The sequence below is a fragment of the Diuraphis noxia genome, unplaced genomic scaffold, assembly GCF_037042655.1.
Source record: "Diuraphis noxia isolate RWA-SAM2 unplaced genomic scaffold, SU_Dnox_SAM2 contig0005, whole genome shotgun sequence".
In the NCBI taxonomy this organism is placed as follows: domain Eukaryota; kingdom Metazoa; phylum Arthropoda; class Insecta; order Hemiptera; family Aphididae; genus Diuraphis; species Diuraphis noxia.
In genome coordinates this window covers 25,891,769-25,912,374 of record NW_028301715.1, presented here as the reverse complement: position 1 = coordinate 25,912,374, position 20,606 = coordinate 25,891,769, and the positions used below count along the sequence as shown (strand labels likewise).

The 20,606-nt window shown below is 32.2% G+C and overlaps 1 protein-coding gene and 1 pseudogene across 5 annotated transcripts; one reads left to right on the top strand and one right to left on the bottom strand.

Annotated features, from left to right (window-relative positions):
* The first annotated feature begins 4,656 nt into the window (after nt 1-4,656).
* Nucleotides 4,657-6,167, top strand: LOC149055132 (uncharacterized; annotated as a pseudogene). The gene is made up of 3 exons (XR_016192058.1): nt 4,657-4,908; nt 5,060-5,202; nt 5,530-6,167. The product of XR_016192058.1 is annotated as an uncharacterized LOC149055132 (transcript).
* Nucleotides 6,168-12,526: 6,359 nt separating this feature from the next.
* LOC149055131 (uncharacterized) lies at nt 12,527-16,453 on the bottom strand. 4 transcript variants are annotated; one of them, XM_089229064.1, is made up of 5 exons: nt 14,548-16,453; nt 13,450-13,582; nt 13,095-13,380; nt 12,915-13,019; nt 12,527-12,847 (listed from the first exon to the last, which is right to left on the bottom strand). In XM_089229064.1, exons 3-5 carry the CDS (start codon nt 13,186-13,188, stop codon nt 12,699-12,701), a joined length of 348 nt encoding a protein of 115 aa, XP_089085190.1. In that variant the 5' UTR covers nt 13,189-13,380; nt 13,450-13,582; nt 14,548-16,453; the 3' UTR covers nt 12,527-12,698. The 4 variants fall into 2 exon arrangements, 2 of the variants coding, with proteins under 2 accessions (XP_089085190.1, XP_089085191.1); XR_016192003.1 differs by having other exon boundaries at nt 12,527-12,825.
* Nucleotides 16,454-20,606: the final 4,153 nt, after the last annotated feature.

The window sequence follows — 20,606 nt, the reverse complement described above, 5'->3', positions numbered from 1 at the left end:
TTTTGCAGACAACACATCATATAACTGAAAATGTACCAATATTAGCACGCGATGGCGGATATCTTCAAAAACTGCTTCTCATATAATACTTAAAATATTTCCACCATGCAAATCACAAACCGCCACCCCTTTTGAGCCCTCTCCTTAATTAACTAGTCACACCGCTGTATAAAACGTACATGCAAGGTACAGCATAACTAGTCGAAATAATGATTCAATTTCAAACTTTGGGGGTGGTTTCCGATGTAAAAGTGAATATCTTTGATGCATTATAGAGGTATCAAAAGTAAACATTTTCTAACAGTTTTCAAAAAAATCAAGAAAAACAAAAATAAAAATGACAGAAAAACTGGAATTTTTACGCAAAACCAGTTTTTGACCAAATCGATTTTTTTAAATGGTTGTAATTCAAAAACTAATCACTGTAAATACTTGACTTTTTCACCAAATATGTATGTATGTGTTGTCTATATACAGTTTAATTTTCACAAATTTTTGACTCTATTTGAGTTATTTATAGACCACTGATATTTTCGATTTTTTTGAGAATTTTTTTTTGAAGTATCGGTAAAAAAATTTTGTACGACCAAAAAACTTGAAAATTTAATACAAGGTTCCTTATGAGTTGTTCTTATTGTAGCTAAAATAAATTAAAAATCCGTTGGCACAATTTTTTTTTATAAGCGTTTATAGTTTAAATTTTTACGAAATATGTCGAAAACGCGAAAATTTGCAAGTAATTTTGAAGTTGAAAAATCATAAAAATTTTTGTGTTTATAACTAAGGATTAAAAATATAACACTAAGAAGAACACCAAGAAATGTATACAAAATTTTCTTTTTAAATCAAAGATTTGAAAATTTTTAATTATCTATAATATATCCTAGACTGACAAATCATCTCCGTTCAGAATCCTTTTTCGTATACAATGATACCTATCATTACATTCAAATCTAACCTACCCTAGTCAAAGGTCCACTCCACCACCTAATGTATAGCAGAGCGACATCCACTTGCCCGCTTTTTGTTTAATTTAGTTTTTATGAGAAACGGACTACCTATACAAACTTAAAAGTGGCACAAATTACTGATATTAATTTTTAAATGTAGCGCAAATTACATATATATTTTTATTTTATTTTTTGGGAGGACGGGGTAGATTTTTGATGTAAATTACATACGCTCGTATCTTCGTACTATGGATGATACGAGTTTTAAATCGTTTCAGATTTTCGCATTTTATGCGATCGTTTGTTATGGCAGTGTTATTATAACAATTTCGGTGAAAAATGTAGTGACGAATATTTGATTATGGTTGACTATTACATTTACAGGAGCTAACAAATATTTGATGTTTGCAAAATTAATATGGCGGCAATATTTCAATAACATTTAACAGCATACCTAATGTCAGCTATTAATTTATAACTTCGTTATTGTACTGAAACTTAAACTGCTGTTCAATTATTATAATGCGCATTGTGTACAATTGTATTTAAATGTGGCACTTGTCGTGCAATCGTAGTCGTAAATATTATACCAAAACCCGAAACGATTACATAAATCAGGCACGCAGATTTATTATTCAATTAAATATTTGATTATACCCAACTATTATTGGAGTTTTTTGAAATTTATTTTGTTTAAGTGTTGTCAAATTAGTTCACTCTTAGCATATGTTGTATAATTTGTACCGTTTAACTTAATATATTGTTTTGTTTAAATTTTACATATTATTATTATATGTTAATATAAATTAATTATTAAATTAAATGTTTGTTTTAGTATGCCTACCTACATGCAATAACCTAATTATACATTACAAAACGTTATCATACATTTTTGTGTGGGTTGGCTAAGAATAATAATTAGATCATAGTTTATGTAAAATATATACTTTTATAATGTATAATTGGATTTAAAAAAAACGGGTCAGTGGATGTTGCACTGCTGTACATTAGGGGGTGGGGTGGACCTCTGACTAGTGTAGGTTAAATTTGAATGTAATGATGGGTATCATTGTATACGAAAAACGATTCTGAACGGAGATGATTTTTCAGTCTATATAGGATATTATATTTAAATATTGTCATATATTCTATTTTGAAACAAATATTTAATTTTTCAATTAGGACGCATTTTGCATAAGGCACGGTTAATCAATTTTTCCAAAAACATTGCATGTAGGTAGTTATTATAATTAATCAAAATACCTTATATTATCATAGATATAAATCATATACCTGGTTTGAGGATAAATCGTTATGTTACGCGATTTCATAAAAATTTTAAACTCAAACGCTCAAAACATTTTTCCTATAATGACGCTTCAAATTTTCACTATAGCTATTTGAAGCAAAACTTAGTGTTGAATTTTATAACCTTAGATAAAAATACAAACAATATTATGAATTTTGAACTACATAATAATTCGCAAATATTCATGGTTTTGACGAATTTTTGTCAATATTTGAACTTCAAATGCTAATAAAAAAAAATTGTGCCTATGTATTCTTATAATGTTTTAATCACTATAAGAATAACTTATGAGGAACTTGTGCGGTTCTGGACCGATGCCGCGTGGGTCAGTGGTGTAGGAAGTGGTGGAGAAAAAAAAACACAAACGGTTCGCGGTATTATGACTTTTTATTGTGGTGGTTGAAAATACAACCGCAAGAAAATGATCAACACGAAAAAAAACAAAGAAAAAATGTACACTCAAAATGAATGTCGTATTCGGGAGGGCGATGTGCATGTCTTCCTTCCGTGTCGGTCAAAACTAGACCCTCGACCGGTTCGGAGTCTCGGCGGATCGACCGTTCCAGACGCGCTTATCGCGCGTCGGTGTCGTCCGTCGTCGATTGGTGGTTGAAAAGAGAAGTAGTTGCGTGGGTTTCCGCGCAAAGGCCGTTTGAATTCAAACGGCTATTACGCGGGCCCGCGTCATATTACCCCCCCAAACCACCAGCGACGGCGTTGTTCCGGCCGGTACCGGTGGATCGAGTTGTGGCTTATGTGTCGGGGTGTGTTTTTCGCCGACACATATCCGCGCGCGGGCACGTTTCCCGGCTGATCTGTCGGAGGGACGTGGGGGAGACTGGAGTAAGCCAGACTGACCTCCATGTCCACATCGGCGACAAGGTGCGCGTCCGGCCCTCCCAACAGTTCCGCATCTTCTTCCGCTGATATTTCCATATCAACGGGTTGTGAGGAGGCTGTTGTTGGTTGTTCCGTGGTCCCAGTTGTTCCGTTAGGTATCACTACCTCCGGTACCGTGACCACGGTGAGGACCGGGTTTACATCCCCTTGATGTTGTAGGACCGGTGTAGGCGGTGCTGCTGGGACGGCTGCAGCTTCTTCGCCCGATGGTCCCACAAGCGTTGTTGGTTCCGGCGTTGGTGGTCGCCGGTCGCGTCGTGGCCGCTGGTTGCGCTGCCCGTCTGGGACTTCGCGACTTGTTGCAGCGTATCACCGTCGTGGGGTCGCCACTCGTGTGTAGGCGGCCCACAGTACGGGGTCCCGTTGAAGCTGCGCCGTCGTCATCCGCTGTACCCGTGCCGCCGTGTTGATGTTGGTTGCCTCCTCCGCGCTGGCTGTCCTTAGAAGCTGGTGGCTGGTGGTTATGACGTCCTTTTCCAGCATGTAGACGAATTTGTTTACCCGTGTGTATTGTGCACGTGGCCTAATCCCAAGAGACTTCATTGTTGACAATGAAGTAGTGTCCTAGTAACGCGTCGCAATACAAATTATCTAGGATGATTGCTTCGAATTTTATGTCGAGTGTGCTTATCCTAGCTTCGAACGTGGTAGTTCCACTGGTTGTCGCAGTGTGACCGTCCACCATTAGGACGTTGTTTGGTGGTCCGTGGGGAGGTAATTTGCCGTATTTACGGGCTACTGTTGGGTCGCGTATTTTGCAAATGTGGGTACACTCAGAACCTGGTTGCTCCGATTGGTCCAATTTGAATTCCCGCTATTTTCTTATCACTTTAAATATTTTATACCTACTAATATCACTAATATACAGATATCAAATCGTGATTGTAATATGTTTGTTCTAATTAATATCAATATGTTAAAAATATTAGTTGAATTTGATGTTGTAACGATCGAAATTGTAATTAATATTAATAATATTATAAACCATTATGGGTGTCCCGTCATTTCGACGTGGCAATCTTGACGCACGTCAAATGGACGCGGCCATTTGGACGAACGACAATATTGGACGCATACGTCATTTTGATGCATGGAATTTTGACTCCATCACTTTTAGGCGCAAGTCAATTTTGACGCAAAACAAAAATATAATTTTATACTTATTATAATACGTATAATATTGTAAAATAATACGACATTTTGTTTAATGCTCGATAGTCTTTCTTAACAATCTTATTTAACAATAAATATAAGTTTGAATTTGCTTCATAATATTGAGCCACATAAGTATAGGTTAAAAATATATATCTGTAATCTGAATCCCGGATGAAAAGACTTTTTGACCGATCACCCTGTAATCTTTAGTAATTTGTTAATCTTTATGGTCACATAAATGGTACACATTTTATCATTATCTTAATATTACGGTTTGCCGTTCAATTATACCTGTACATTAATACATGGGTGCGTCAGTATGCTTTATATCGCGCAGTGAGTCGTACGCTTTTAAAAATTATCAACTACCTACCTATATCTACATCTGTTAGTGTGCTTTAAATATTTTAACTTGTAAATTAAAAAAAAAATTATAACATGCCATTGGAGTTTGTAAAAAGTCAACGGGGAAAAGATCTCCTTGTTCATGGTGAATTTATTTATAAAAAAGATAGAGAAGAAAAGATAAAGAAAAAATGATATGGAGATGCAACGAAATCAAAAATTGTCCAGGACGAGCGCATACAATGCAAGGTACTTATATATTATTTCTTTATGTATTTATTTTTATTTTTCATATTTTGATAATGTCAGACACAAAATTATTATTAATAATTGATAACGTTTTTTTTATAAGAACCTACATATTGTAGACTATTTTTTTAACACTCAATTGTACTTTTAGGAGATATAATAAAATCCATAGTTCATAATCATGTACCAGACGTCGCAAAAATTGAAGCTAAGAAAGCTATAAATCTAATAAAGGAATATGCAACAACAACAGTAACAACTACAAGAGCTATACTGGGAGAAACGTCAGCACAGGTAATAAAATATTATTTATATTTATATAAATATTAAGCCCCCCCGTAATCAAATCACACCAGACATAAAAAATAACAAAAAGGTATGTTTAAATATTTGATATTTATAATTTTTATAAATTTTAACTACAAAATAATTTGTAAATATTCATGATTTTGACGAATTTTTGAACTTTTAAATCACAATAAAACTAACGTTTGAAGAACTTTGTATTAAATTAAAAAAACTGGTGAAGTTTTCAACTACAAAATTACTTGCAATTACTTGCCTATGGGTAAACTTTGAACTTACCTAAGTATTTATGTACGTCGTTTAATATTGTTTTAGTTACCATGTGCAGTGGTAGGACAGCTACCGAATATTAAATGCTTGAAGAAAACAATACAGCGGTCTAGAAAAACGGTGGAAGCCAGTCCTGCAAACCCTCAATCATACAATTTTGAAATTCCAAATAAATTCCAAATTACGTTAGACAGTGAACAATTTGTATTATTTGACAGTGGCGATAATGGTAATTATGACGATCGGATTCTATTATTTTCAACAGAAAAAAGTTTAAACGTATTAAGAAATTCGGATCATTGGTTTTCGGATGGAACGTTTCATCTTGCCCAAATTTATTTGGTCAATTATATACGATTCATGCAGTTTACTCTGGTGCAATAATACCATTAGTGTATGTTTTGTTGCCCGATAAAAAAGAAGTAACGTATAATAAAATGTTTCAAGCATTAAAATTCCTTAAGTTTGATTTATGTCCGAAATCATTTACAACAGATTTTGTAAAAGCAGCAATGAACTCTATCAAAAATGAATTTCCAAGTACAGAGATACATGGCTGTTTTTTTCATTTTAGTCAAGCAGTTTGGTGAAAAATTTAAAACTACGGATTGACAACAAAATATATAGAAGATGTAACTTTTGCATTACATGTTCGAAAATTAATAGCGCTTGCTTTTATACCTATTGACAAAGTAGTTAATTATTTTGAAGTTTTATTGGAGAGCGATTTTTATATGGAAAATGAAAATATGTTAACTCCACTAATCACCTATTTCGAAACTGCGTGGATTGGAATTTTGGACAGGAGAGGTCGACGTCGACAACCGCAATATCCTATCGAAGTATGGAACTGTTCAGAACGTCTTCAATCTGATCTGCCGAGAACCAACAATAGTATTGAGGGCTGGCATAATGCATTTTCGGCATTAATTAATTGTAAAAAACCAGTCATATGGAAGTTTATAAGTGCATTGCAAAGAGATGAAAGTTTGACAAAAATAATTAAAGAACAATTAATTGCTGGGTTAGGTTAGGTTAGGTTAGGTTTTAGGCATGACACATGTATTTTTCGCGGTGGTTGCTAGTCGGTAAAACTTCTTTTCCGACTTGCTTCGCCAACCCTACCGGTCCCCACCAATTCGGTGCGAAAATTACAATCGATAAAGTCTTTATTACCATTTTTAATTTCACTATCCCAGGCAGCATTATGATGCGATGTAATAATTGTTTTATTATACGAGCAATATCCTTTTGAAATACCCGGGTTAACAAGTTTTTGAATGTGAGTACCGTTTATTTCATATTTCATTTCAGAGAAAAGAAATGCAAGTCCATTGTTTATAAATCTGATTTCGTCAGTTATTTCTGTAGGTTTAGTTATTGTTCCCTCAATGTAAATATAACTCTCACATGGTAAAGTGTAAGACTCTGTGTTATGTAAAGCAATACGGACCTCATCATTATTAGAAAGAGCGGACGTCGAATAAGGCAAAAAAGAATGATATTCAATTTGAGTTATTTTACATTCATTGGTATATCCAGCCGTGAAATTTAAATACACATCTTCCATATTAAATTGCGTTCATCGAACGTAGAAAAGCCAAATTATCAGCAGTTAAACTATGTTTGACATACAATTTACGTTTAGAATATTTTTTTTTCTTTAGAGATGTTACCTTGTTAGTGTTATCAACACGACTAACAGGTTTTATATTTGCATACGTATTTATATTATAAAATTGCAGCCTTATAATATTATCATGAGTCTTGAATTAATAATCGCAGATCGATCAACTCGTTGTTCTGATTTTTTAAAATCATACTTGCGTGCGTTATAGATGTAGAATTAAGAGGGTGAAATACCAAATGTGATGGTACCTCTATTATATTATAGCCTGGAGGTACATTTGGATAAAGCTCATGTATTATATGACACTGTTTACCGTTGACAAATGAACCCATAACTAGGTTTGAATCGATATATATAAATATACAGTTTGTTGTGGTAATATTGACTAACGAAACTGATTCGTGATTGACATTAGCAGCATATTTACGATTTTTAAACCCCAACAACTGCCCTATTGTATTGTAGCGTCCCAGCATACAGGAGGACAAACGACTGGTGTTGAGGTAGGTGGATTGAGTGTAATAAGTATAACAACTTAATTTGTGATTAATTATTATATATTTATTTGATTACTATGTAAATAAAACACTTTTTACTGCACAAATTGATTTGGTTGCAAAATATTCTAAGTCCGAATAATTAAATTGGACTGGTGTCTGGCGTGAAGGTGCTTGCTCTGACTCTGGTGGCTCACGTCTGAATTGGGTCTAATCGGGGCTCTCCTATATAGTCCAGATAGTCCTACTCCCTGCGTTTCCTCTCCTATCGATAAGATACGTATGTGTCCATGGCCGAGTCGTGCAAAAGTGTACGCATGTATTATTCTAATATCGCAGCTTCCCACGCCCATGCGACCGGTCGGCCACATCCTGGTTATTCGCGATACGTAATCTCCATAACCCGACGACATTAATCATATCTCTAGATACGCCTGCCAAGACTACGATTTCATATTTAATATTTCGTATATCTAATTCCAACAATGGTGATATTTTGGAAAGGCTAGAAGTTTGGCCTTCGATATAGTTATTGAGGTCCTACACAATAGAATTGGTTGGCGAACTCATACGCCCCAGAGTCACTTATACATATCTACGTGTATATGCGTGTTTAGATGTCTCAGCGGGACGTCAGTACATAGCACTATTTGCCATAAAAAAATCGATAGTTTCGCTACAAAACATTGTACATTTTAATGTATTATTATCTGCTCTCAACTCGAATAAAGTATCAGTATTATGTAATACACGTTATAGCAGTCTCAATTTCCATCAATTCATAAGAGCCAGTAGGTATTGTATAGCAATCGCTATTATTATTATTATTATATATGAAACCAATTTTATTACACTTTTCGTTTACATCATAATTGTTCGTTTGAAAACCCAACAGTCCGATTTTTTCATTTTTATTAACTTCTATAGGTGGGAAAAAGTCGCTTGAGTTCCCCGTTAAAATTATAGTGTACATGATAAAAATTTTAAACACAAGTGTCCACAATTTGTTGTATCATATTTCTGTCGTTTCTCGTAATTATATATTCGATACTACAACCGTTGAAATATTTCAGTAATTCTAGCGGAGGGATTAAGTTTCCGTAGCTATCAAAATATTTAACTTGATTTCCGATTTTCTTATACGCTACCCAATAAGTACCTGTACCGATTACACTGTCTAAATTAACAATAGCTGCAGCTATGATTCTTGATTTTTCGAGCATTTTGGCAACCTAGACTAGGTATAAACTTTTTCCTTTGACGATTTTATAAGAACCGCCCTTGTGAGGTGTTAGATAAAAACCTTTACCTAAATGAATAGGAGTGCTTTTACCAGAATTTAATTAGATCACTACTTTTACTATATTGCCGACACCTCCGGTAAGCGCGCCTAATGCTGATAAACCAGCAAAAATAGGTATTAAAGGTTATAAAGAGATTAAAGAGATCGCCCTTTTTTGGTATTGGTATAATTCTTGGAGTTTTAGTCTTCTTATTTATAGATTTTTTAGATTTTTTCGCAGATGACAGACATGTTTTTACTAATTTAGTTATATTATTTTCATTCATTTTATTCTTGATCGAATTTTTAGCAGCCGAAACAATTTGTTTAAATCCGCAACCAGCACCCATCTTACGTTTGACTTTCATGGCTGTAGTAACCAGCCAAGACGCCGCTTTTTCCTTAATACCTTTGTTTTCAGATTTAAACACCTCCCACGCCTGATTTTCCAATATTTCGTCCGCTCTGTGTTTATCGGCGAAAGAATTACTTTCTTCGTATGCTATATCGTGAGCTCTGGCCAACTCATCAAGACTGTTTATCCCACGTTCTCCACGTGCTAATCTTTCTTTTAATATTTGGTTCCAGATTTTAATGATAATAATAATAATAATAATAATATATCATAATGACTTACCTATAGCCTGGTAAATGTAATTCCACGGGTAAATGATTAATAACAGAGTTAATAAGACCGGAGCCTTAATTGTTGTTCCGTTTACGAATGAGAAACATCGTGTGACGCTTTCCCTGACAATACATCTGTATTTATAGCTAAAAATTAAAAATGCAATTTATAGAGCAAGAGAAAAAAATTCGAATTTTAACATTGATACCCCCGACACAATTCAGCTTAGACATGGTGTGCTTTTTCCAAATACAATTAGATCGCTAGTGCTTGGAAGCTCGGGATGTGGAAAAACAAATTTGATATATTTTTTACTCGTTGACGAAAACGGGTTACGTTTTGAGAATGTTTACATATACTCTAAAACGCTGGTACAACCAAAATATAAATTATTAAAACGTATAATTGATAGTATTGACGGTATTAACATGTACACATTTTTTGAGAATGATAAAGTGATTCCACCCGAGCAAGTCTTACCAAATTCTATTTTTATCCTGGACGATGTTATAGGCGAACAACAAAACGTAATAAGGGAATACTTTTCTCGAGGTCGTCACAATAAAATAGATATATTTTACCTGGCTCAGAGTTATTCAAAAGTACCTAAACAGTTGATACGTGATAATGCTAATTTATTAGTATTATTCAAACAAGATGAAACCAATTTAAAGCATATTTACAACGAACACTGTTCAGGCGATATGTCATATATACAATTTAAACATTTTAAACATTTTTGTGTGACGTGCTGGAATCGTGACAGATTCGCATTTGTTGTTATTTGTAAAGATAGCGAACGTGATAACGGACGTTTTAGATTTGGATTTGATACATATGTGGTTATATAAGACGGTATACAATAATAAATATTATAATTTAAAACGTAATCATGACGGAAGCAACTACTGTATTAGACGAGCTCGTTAAAGCTAAGGAAAGTATAAAACGTAAATATATAGCATTAAAAACCGGTTGATATAATGTTCAGCAACTAATGTCCGAGACATTAAAACCTATTATTGAACCTGAATATCTGATAAACCTCGACACACACTGATTAAAGAAAATATTAATTCGAAAAACTCGATTGAATATCAACAAGAAATTGAAAATTGGTTTCAGTCTACAGACTTGAATAAAACCTATGGTCCAAAAAAACTTCCAAACGGTAATATTATTTTGGGTGGAAAAGAAGTAAAATTCCTCGAAAACACTATACTTATTGACGGTGTTGTTTACCCATCAACCTCGAGACTTATTCAGTTATTATTTTTGAAAAATCCACTAATTTATACTGATAACGATTTAGAGGTATATAAATCTATATTAATTCAAACATCGGCACATTTATCATCGGATGGTAAAAAAATAAAAAAGGCTGGCTCTAAATATTCATCGGTTATTAATAAATTATTTATCTCGTCTGGTGGTGGATTATCAATGAAATTACAAAAAAATAATTTAGTGTATTGGAACGATCCAAATGAGTTAGTCGACCGATTGCGTCTTCTTCTCGCGTCCAAAGCAGCTAGTAATACAGGTGTTTCAAACGAAATAATATCGATTTTCCAAGAATTACCCGAAGCCGGTCTTATAAAACGAATAGACATTTGGTATTCTGTCTAAACGGGGAATCGCAAACGAACTACACAAGCCAGCAAGGAAAAATTTCATCAGACGTCCAAACATACGGGAAAAATGATTTGTGGCAAGCTGACTTGGTTGAAATGATTCCATATTCAAAGAAAAATAAAGGTTACAAATACATTCTAACAGTTATTGACTGTTTTACGAAATTTGCGTGGGCTCTACCTCTGAAATCAAAAACTGGTAGAGAAGTCACTAGTGCGATGTCGAAAATATTACTTGGTCGTTCACCAAAACTTTTACAACTCGATAATGGAAAAGAATTTTATAACACCACTTTCAACGCATTGATGACTAAGTATAAAATACACAAATATTCTACATTCAGCGTTATGAAAGCATGTATTGTAGAACGATTTAATCGTACATTAAAAGAAAAAATGTTTAGAGAGTTTACGGCGCGTGGCTCATACGAATGGATTTCAATTTTGCCGTTGCTGCTTAACGAATTACAATAATTCACGACATAGAACTATAGGAATGACACCAATACAAGCAGACTTCGACCCCGCCTCAGTGGTAATAAAACAATGTAAAATTAATAATGAAAAAATTAAATTCAAAGTCGGTGATAACGTACGTATCAGTACACAAAAAGGCGTGTTTACAAAAGGTTATTTATCAAACTGGTCCACGGAAATATTCGAGATTATAAAAATAAATAAAACATTACCCGTTACTTATGAATTGCAAGATTATATGGGTAAACCTATATAGATTGTTTTTACTCTGATGAAATATATAAGATCAATTTTCAAACGAATATTTAATCGAAAAAATTATTCGTAAGAAGGGCCATAAAATGTTTGTAAAATGGTTAGGATTTGATAATACTCATAATAGCTGGATAAGTACATGTGATGTTAAAAAATAGTGCCAGTAGTTCTATAACTATTAACGTGTTTGGTAGTTCTCAGGCTAGTGATACTAAAAAAATTATTTCCGATATTCAATCAAGTAACAAAACAATCCTAAATGATGTGCAACTTCATCAGAAAGAAATTGATACTTTGAAAAGTAATATTGTTGATCTACATTTAAAAATACATTCGTTGGAAAATAATATACAAACAAGTAATAAGTCTTTATTAAATTGTGAAAATCGTATGTCAGAGCTATTTAATAACTATGCTGCAACTAGCACAGCAATAGGTATCTTCGGAAGACACTTGAGCCAATTAAAAGCTGAAATAAATCGAATAACTGGAATATTTGATGAAAATTCACTACCGAATCATGGGGCATATATTACAGATTTAAATTCACGTCTAGAGATCATCGAAAGAAAAAATATGAATAAAACTTAATTATATTTACAATATATGATACAATTTACAATAATATAATTAGTTGGTTTTAAATATATGAGATATTGGAATATAATGTCAGTCGTGCTGTATACATCAACGTATTTGGTAGTCCTCCGACCTTGTTATAAATATTACAAGTCATTTTTATATATCTATGATTATGACAATAGCTATCATAGACATGCAATGCATACTTGGAGCAACAAGAGTCGTAAAACTAATAAGTGGTTGGCTCCTTCTTTCTCTCTGCTATAAAACATGGGTGGTCACTGGGTAAGTTTGCGGTGTCCATTCGATCCAACAAGTTATGGTTGGCCGCCAAGTCTGCATAAAAGTCCTTAGTACTAATATGATATATAAAAGAATCTGGAAAAATAATGTTGAATTAATATATTATATACATGAGATTAGTTTTTAGTTTGAGTAAATTTACCTGTATCAGTATCCATAAGTGATAATCTATGGCCATAGAATTTCTTCATTACATTATAATGATAGTCATACATCATTGTTTTTGATATGTCGAGCACAGCAAATACTATTAACATGGTTCAAAAATGTTTATTAAAATATAAAAAAAATATTCTGAGTTGTACATGAGTAAAATACTTACCAATATAGATTGGTTTAAAGAAATCTATGATTTTATATTCCAATGTTACAGCAGTTATATTTTTATGTTCATAATTGGTACAATATTGTGTCATTGTATTAATTATTTAAATTATATATTATTGTATTACGTTAAACTGTTGTATAGGGCCCAGCCCGTTAACAAATAAATAAAATAAATAAAAATAAATATTTAAATGTTGATTTGTTCATTAATTTCTGCAATCGCTGTTCGTTCGAAACAAGTTCCATTTTAATCCTAGATCTCATCGATTCCGTCATTTTTCCTAGAAAGTTAAGAGAAAATGATAGTAAAAATGTTTTAATAGTATAATAAATAATATAAAGTAACATACCAAAGACACTATTGTTCATCAGTTTATAGAAATCAATTTCAAACTGGTTCATCGCCATCTTCCTCATCTCAGAATTTAAATTGATATATTTAGCTAACCATTTAGACTATTTGAACTGCAATACTCTGTGAACCTAAAACAAATTTAGTGTTAATATATATGTTACGGGCAAAAGTCGAAATCGGGCAAACCTCAGAAATGCCCGGGCAAAACGCGAATTGCCCACAATCCTTGGGCAAAATGTCATATTTCGGCTTTTGACCGGGCAAACCTAGTTATGACCAACCTCATTTGGGCAAAACTGTATACTGACTTTTATCGTAAGGGCAATAACCTAACCTAACCGAAGTGTATTAAATACGTTCGCTAAAATTTAATACAAATAGTAATTTTTATCGTATGATATTATTACGATTATAGATGACCACGCGTATCTTGTTAATTTATCGCTGTTATTGTATTTTATCAACTCGTTATATTAAATAGGTACACAAAATACACCTTATCTAAATGGTACAATATTGTACTGTAGTTCGTATTTTTGTGAGCTTATATTAGCCATGGTTCTAATATGTGCAGCAACAAATAAACAAAAATATTATTTTTTTATTATTATTTAAATGTATTCAATTATATCTGTACAATATTTTGTGATTATTATTTTTTTGTATTTAAAATTAGTGAAGTTATTTAAGACGTTACAGTTTGGCCCTAATGAAGTTTAAATGTATTAATATTTTTAATTATTTATTTTAACATTATAAGAGTAGGTACCTAATATTATTATATGTTAATTTTTACACGAGTACTTAATATCATTATATTTTTATTATTATTTAAGTGTATTCTATTGTTGTTCAATAATATTTATTTTACAATTATTTTTTATATTTACCTTACGATAAAAGTCAGTATACAGTTTTGCCCAAATGAGGTTGGTCATAACTAGGTTTGCCCGGTCAAAAGCCGAAATATGACATTTTGCCCAAGGATTGTGGGCAATTCGCGTTTTGCCCGGGCATTTCTGAGGTTTGCCCGATTTCGACTTTTGCCCGTAACATATATTTCATATACTTTTTATATAATCAATATATTTACCTTTTTCACTTTTAAACCATTTGCCATCGCTTGTTTCAAATTACGGTAGTGTACAATACAGCGTTAGGTTATATATACCGTTCTTTAGCTTCTAATGTTGCCATGGGTTTCTTTATTTTAGATCCATGTGGTATACCGCTGTTTGGTAAGAATGGTAGATCGTTGTGGTCATAGTGCAAGTGCTGTAAATACTCTATGTCAACCTCATAAATCCGCCCTATCTCCGATGTATCGTTTAAATTTTCTAATCCATCATATCCCAACTCCACGGCAATGAAGTGCGCGTCATAATTACTTAAATTGTGTAGGAAACAAGGTACAATATTTGGTGTTTGTAATGTTAGGTTACATCTGTTGCAAATAGTTTGACGATACTGACCGGACAAGTGACAGTGGTCTCGTACTTTTCCGTTTAAAATTGTATACTCTTTTTTACACAAATCACATGCTATACTCCTATTATACTCGTCTTGTTGTTCCTCACTCATTATTATTGTCTTGTTAGTCTTTAAAAGGTTTTCAATTTTTCTGGATAAATTTACAACTGTCTCAACCGTATGCGTCTCTGAACCTCGATGAATAATTACTGATGTAGGTATGCCATGTTTTTCAAGCAGTTCGCTAGGTACATTTTCGGTCGCTTTCACATAATATACACCATAGCTCATATAGGTTCATGCCTATGTATTACGGTCGTGCTTTTTCCCTTCTTCATCAGGATTGCCTCAAAATATGCGTAAATTACTACGGGATGACGCTGTGTCTTACCCCAACCTTCAAACTCCAAAATACTCCCCTCTACCGCATCATCGGTAATATCGGTCTGTGTTCGCCACATATCCGCCTATGCTGTTCTAACGCTACCTGACCACTCAACTTATATTTATGACGCCTGTCATCAAAACTAGTAAAACACCTTTTACAAAATACTACTCTCTCGGTATGTGCAGTTTTCTGCTTACGTATAAGTCTTGAAAAATTTGAAATATATATGTAGTGCGAGTTGTCACCGTTCGTTACTAACAACAGGTCGAAATGATCCTTTTTTTCTTCTTCAACCACACGTAACGGATACACCTTATAGGTTGGATAATTTCTAGGAGGTTGAAACTTTTTATCGAGGTCGTACACGTTAATAGAAACATTTTTATTACTTTTTTCAAATTTAGCGATGTCTGATAGAGGTGTAGGGAACGATATACCTTCAAAATTATATTTGTTCTCATGCTTCGTATACTTATCAGTTATCACCCTTATACGACAGACCACCGGCCCGGTCACATGTTTTGCGAGAATCGCCCATTTAAAGCATACCTGGTCAATGTTTTTGGGGTTGATAGTTCCTCGTTTCCTATCAATAAATTCTGGCAATTGTATATATGACGACCCGCCCATCGGGGTATATTTATATACTCCCACCAATAGTCCGTCTATACTCTCCATTGTAAATCCGCTACCACGGGATTTATACTCTTCCGCCTCGGTCATTAGCTTCATATACGCCCTCTCCACTATCTCGAAAATATTACTCACAATAAAAATTTCAGTCGCTGAGGTCTTAAACACCCGGTTCTCCGAGGAGTTTGCCACATGCGGACGGCTGTATGTTACTTCGAGTTTTAGGTTGAATTTAATGGGGTGTTTCTGTACGGAGGTCTTTAATAAATTTTCAAGCTCAGGCATTAGGAATCGAAGGAACTCATGATAGGCTTGAAAGTTGATTCACGTACAATTTCCTGTTTTTCCGTTAATTTTTAGTTTGTTTATCCCGATTATTTAAAAAAATATTAAGAATTTTCAACTTTTGATCCCCAAAAGTATCAACTATATTCACTTTCTGATTTAACAAGGAACTAAGTTAAAAGTCAAAGCATTTTTACTGCCCCAAAACGTAATGAAAAACACAAAAAAAAAATTCGTGGTTTCGACGAATTTTTGTCAATATTTGAGCTTAGAATGCTAATAAAAAAAAATTGTGCCTATGTATTCTTATAATTTTTTAATCACTATAAAAATAACTTATGAGGAATTTGTATTAAATTTTCAAGTTTTTTTGGTCGTATATCTCAAAAAAAGTCAAAATATTTTAAAAATTAAATCATGTAAAGAAAATGCCAATCTAAATAACCGATAAAATTTTCAAGTATCTACGACTTATACTTTTTGAATAATAACAAATGTTTAAAATCGTTTGAGGATATATCGTTATCGTTACACTATTTCGAAAAAATTTAAAATTCAACGCACTTAAAATTTTTCCTATAACGACGCTTCGAGTTTTCTCCGTAGCTATTTGAAGGAAAACTTATGGAAAACTTAGTGTTATATTTTTAATCCTTAGTTATAAATAGAAAACATTTTATGATTTTTCAACTTCAAAATTACTTGCAAATTTTCGCGTTTTCGACATATTTCGTAAAAATTTGAACTATAAACGCTTATTAAAAAAAATTGTGACTTACGATTTTTAATTTTTTTTAGCTACAATAAGAACAACTCATAAGGAACCGTGTATTAAATTTTCAAGTTTTTTTAGTCGTCCAATATTTTTTTACTGACACTTCAAAAAAAAATTCTCAAAAAAATCGAAAATTTCAGTGGTCTATAAATAATTCAAAAAAAGTCGAAAATTTTTGAAAATTAAACTGTATATAGATATCACTAACATTAACATTTGGTGAAAATTTCAAGTATTTACAGTGATTAGTTTTTGAATAACAACCATATAAAAAAATCGATTTGCTCGAAAACGGGTTTTGCGTAAAAATTCCCGTTTTTCTGTCATTTTTTTTTTGTTTTTCTCGATTTTTTTGAATTCTGTTGGAAAATGTTTACTTTTGACCTCTATAATGCACCAAGGATCTTCAATTTTACATCGGAAACCAACCCCAAAGTTTGAAATCGAAGCATTATTTCGACTAGTTATGCTGAACACAGACACAAAAAAAAAACACACATCATTGTAAAATCAATACATTCATCACTTCGTTCAGAATCTAAAAATAAAAAATATTTTTTATGTTATTTTTTTTTATGTACATATTATTATAATATTTTGTACGTAAAAAGGGCATAATTACCTACGTGCATAATAATAAAATATAACTTTTTGTAAATATATTTTACATGTTTATTTGTCGCACTAATTAAAAATCATCTGTAACGATTTATGGTCACAAATAAAATTAATTAGTCACCGATGGTTTTTTATTATTGCGGAAAATATATGCGTAAAATATTTAAGTACATTGTGTTATATTATATATTTTATTTTATTATTATGTACGTTTAGGTAATTATGCACTTTGTGTATAGATAATATGTACATATCACATATTTATAAGCTTATTTATACGTTAGTTATCCATTGTATATGAATCTAAATTCTCAATAGTAAAAATTTGTCTCTAATCCAAATTTGTATATGTATCTCTATTGTTTCTTTTAATTTATACATTAATAATTAAATCACTTAAATAATATTGAACACCTCTCACCACAGCTATATTATATACTGTATAGTGTATATCGTTATTTTATGTTTTCATATTATAATTATTGTAATTGGGTTCGTCCGTTTAATAAATTATTAAATATATATTAATGTTATGTTTCAATTAATTATTATATATAAATTAAATGTGTTCTTTACATTTGTAAGTACCTACATTATTTATATTTATATAGATCATACGAACATGATAAGTTTGTAATGTTTGTATACAGATTGTTTTTTTACTGCAAATTGCTATTGTATTAAATAATATAAAAAATTAAAGTATTATTCTATTTATTTCATATAATATGTTATGTATAACACTCAACTTCCTATAATAAGTTTAAAAATAAAATAAGTAAACAGGTATGTATTTTATACTAACAAAAATATTTAAAACGTTATACTAATTGGAGATGAAAATATCGTACGATAAGTACTTCAGGTCACTAATAAGTAATATCGTAAAAACCGTGACACAGTTACTAAAAAAACCTATTTAATCGTAATGAAATTATTGTTACTACATGTTATTACATGTATTTTAAAAAGTAATTGGGTTAGAAATACAAATCAAGTTTTGGTGTATTATTATTTGTATGCTTTATTTATTGATTAATGTTCTTAAGTAAGCAGGGGCTTTAATTAATAAATAGGTCGCGACTCGTGACTCGTGAACTAGGAGCCACGTACCGTGCGCTAGTACATAGTAAGAAATAGTGGATGACAATTTACCCAACGGTCAACTACATTGACGCGAAACGTCTATAACGACAGTCCGTGATATAATGATGTACCGCTCCCGCGATTATAAGTATAACACACGCGCCGCGGCGCGTAGATGATGGGCGTGGTTACGGCCAGCCGCGACGGCGGCGATACGGAATACAACGCCATCTCTTGAGCGTTGTATGTTTTTCACTTTTACCACGACGGCCTCTTAACAGCCCATGAACATTTTAAATAACGCTAAACGTGATCTGCTGAGTGTAAAATTTGCTACCTGTGTTACGCACTCGTTTGACAAGGACAACACATGCGGGTTTGGCATCCTCATAATCTTTATTTTAGGTTCTGTTATAATTATCATGTACTTATATATCTTTTGTTGTATTTGTAACTATTAATTTAAATGTTAAGTACATAGGCGGAGATTTGATTGAATTTTAGGGGGGGCTTAAATGTTTCTTAGCAAAATAAATACATATTTTAATATTTTATAGTATGAAAAAAGTTTAATACTTTGGGGGGGGGGGGCTTTCAATCTGTTTGAGGGGGCTAGGCACCCCCAAGCACCCCCCCCCCCCCTCAATCTCCGCCTATGGTTAAGTATTGATTAATATCTAATAGCATCAAAGACTTTTTGCCACAGACCACAAACTTGCTCAAACAGAAAGAAATCAATTCATGTAAGAAAAGTTAGGTATGCTTATAATTGTGTCACATCATACGCCAAAGCTACAGTCAACATACCACTAGATGATCAGTCAGCTCAAATCATCCATAAATTTATAAAAGACTTCAAATCCATTTTAAATCCACTCTTAATTTCTATAACTTCCCTCATTAACAAAATTTCAATTCCTATAATTTCCACTCCCTATAGCACATTTCATCTGTTAATTTTGTTATTTAACATAGTTATTATCTTATTATCATATTAATTGTATCATTATTTTGATTATGACTATATCAATATTATGTATATAAATGCAATAACTGTCGAGCTATTATAGTTATTATAGTTATATATTATAGTTAAACAAACAGTCAATTAGGATAAAATGGTAACACAAAAAATAAAGATGTTCTTTATTTCTTTGGGATGTTTGGAAGAAGAAGATTTTGGGCGAGGGTAGAGCAGAACCACACACATTTGATGGACTATAAATTATAATTAATTAAGACTGCAAGACAATCGGAACTGGTCCAATTGAATGCTCCAATGTGAACGGCGTAACCTGGTAGATAAAACAACGATTACAATATATAATTTCAATATATCAATTGAAGCATTAACAAAATCACCACAGGTATTTGAATAGCACATTTTTTAACAAACACAAATTCTGTTGATTATCGTTGCCACAATTAGAATTAGACATGAGAAACACTGTTTTTGACATGACAATAAATTCACACATAGTAAAAATTGTATGGAGTTTTAACATGTAACCCGCCAGCTAAGAGAACTTTTTTAAAAATATAAAATCAAAAATTATTCTGTAATTATTTTGTACTCGTTAATAGATTTTATATTTTAAGAATATTGCTTTATATTACCTCCTCGTTTAATGTATCGTTTTTATTACTTTATTAAAATATTGATTAAGTATTTTAATTTATTTATCAATTTACTTTTCTTTCATTTAAGAAATATAATATAATTTGATATTAAAAGCAATCATTTTTAAAAATTTACCTACATTTTTAAATGCGTTTAAATTGCCCATATAGAACCCCGTATGACATTCTCTATAATAATTTAATACAAAATAATAAGAATATTTAAAAAATACTATAATTTACGTCCTCGAGAACACTGTTTTCTGTAACGTTTAAT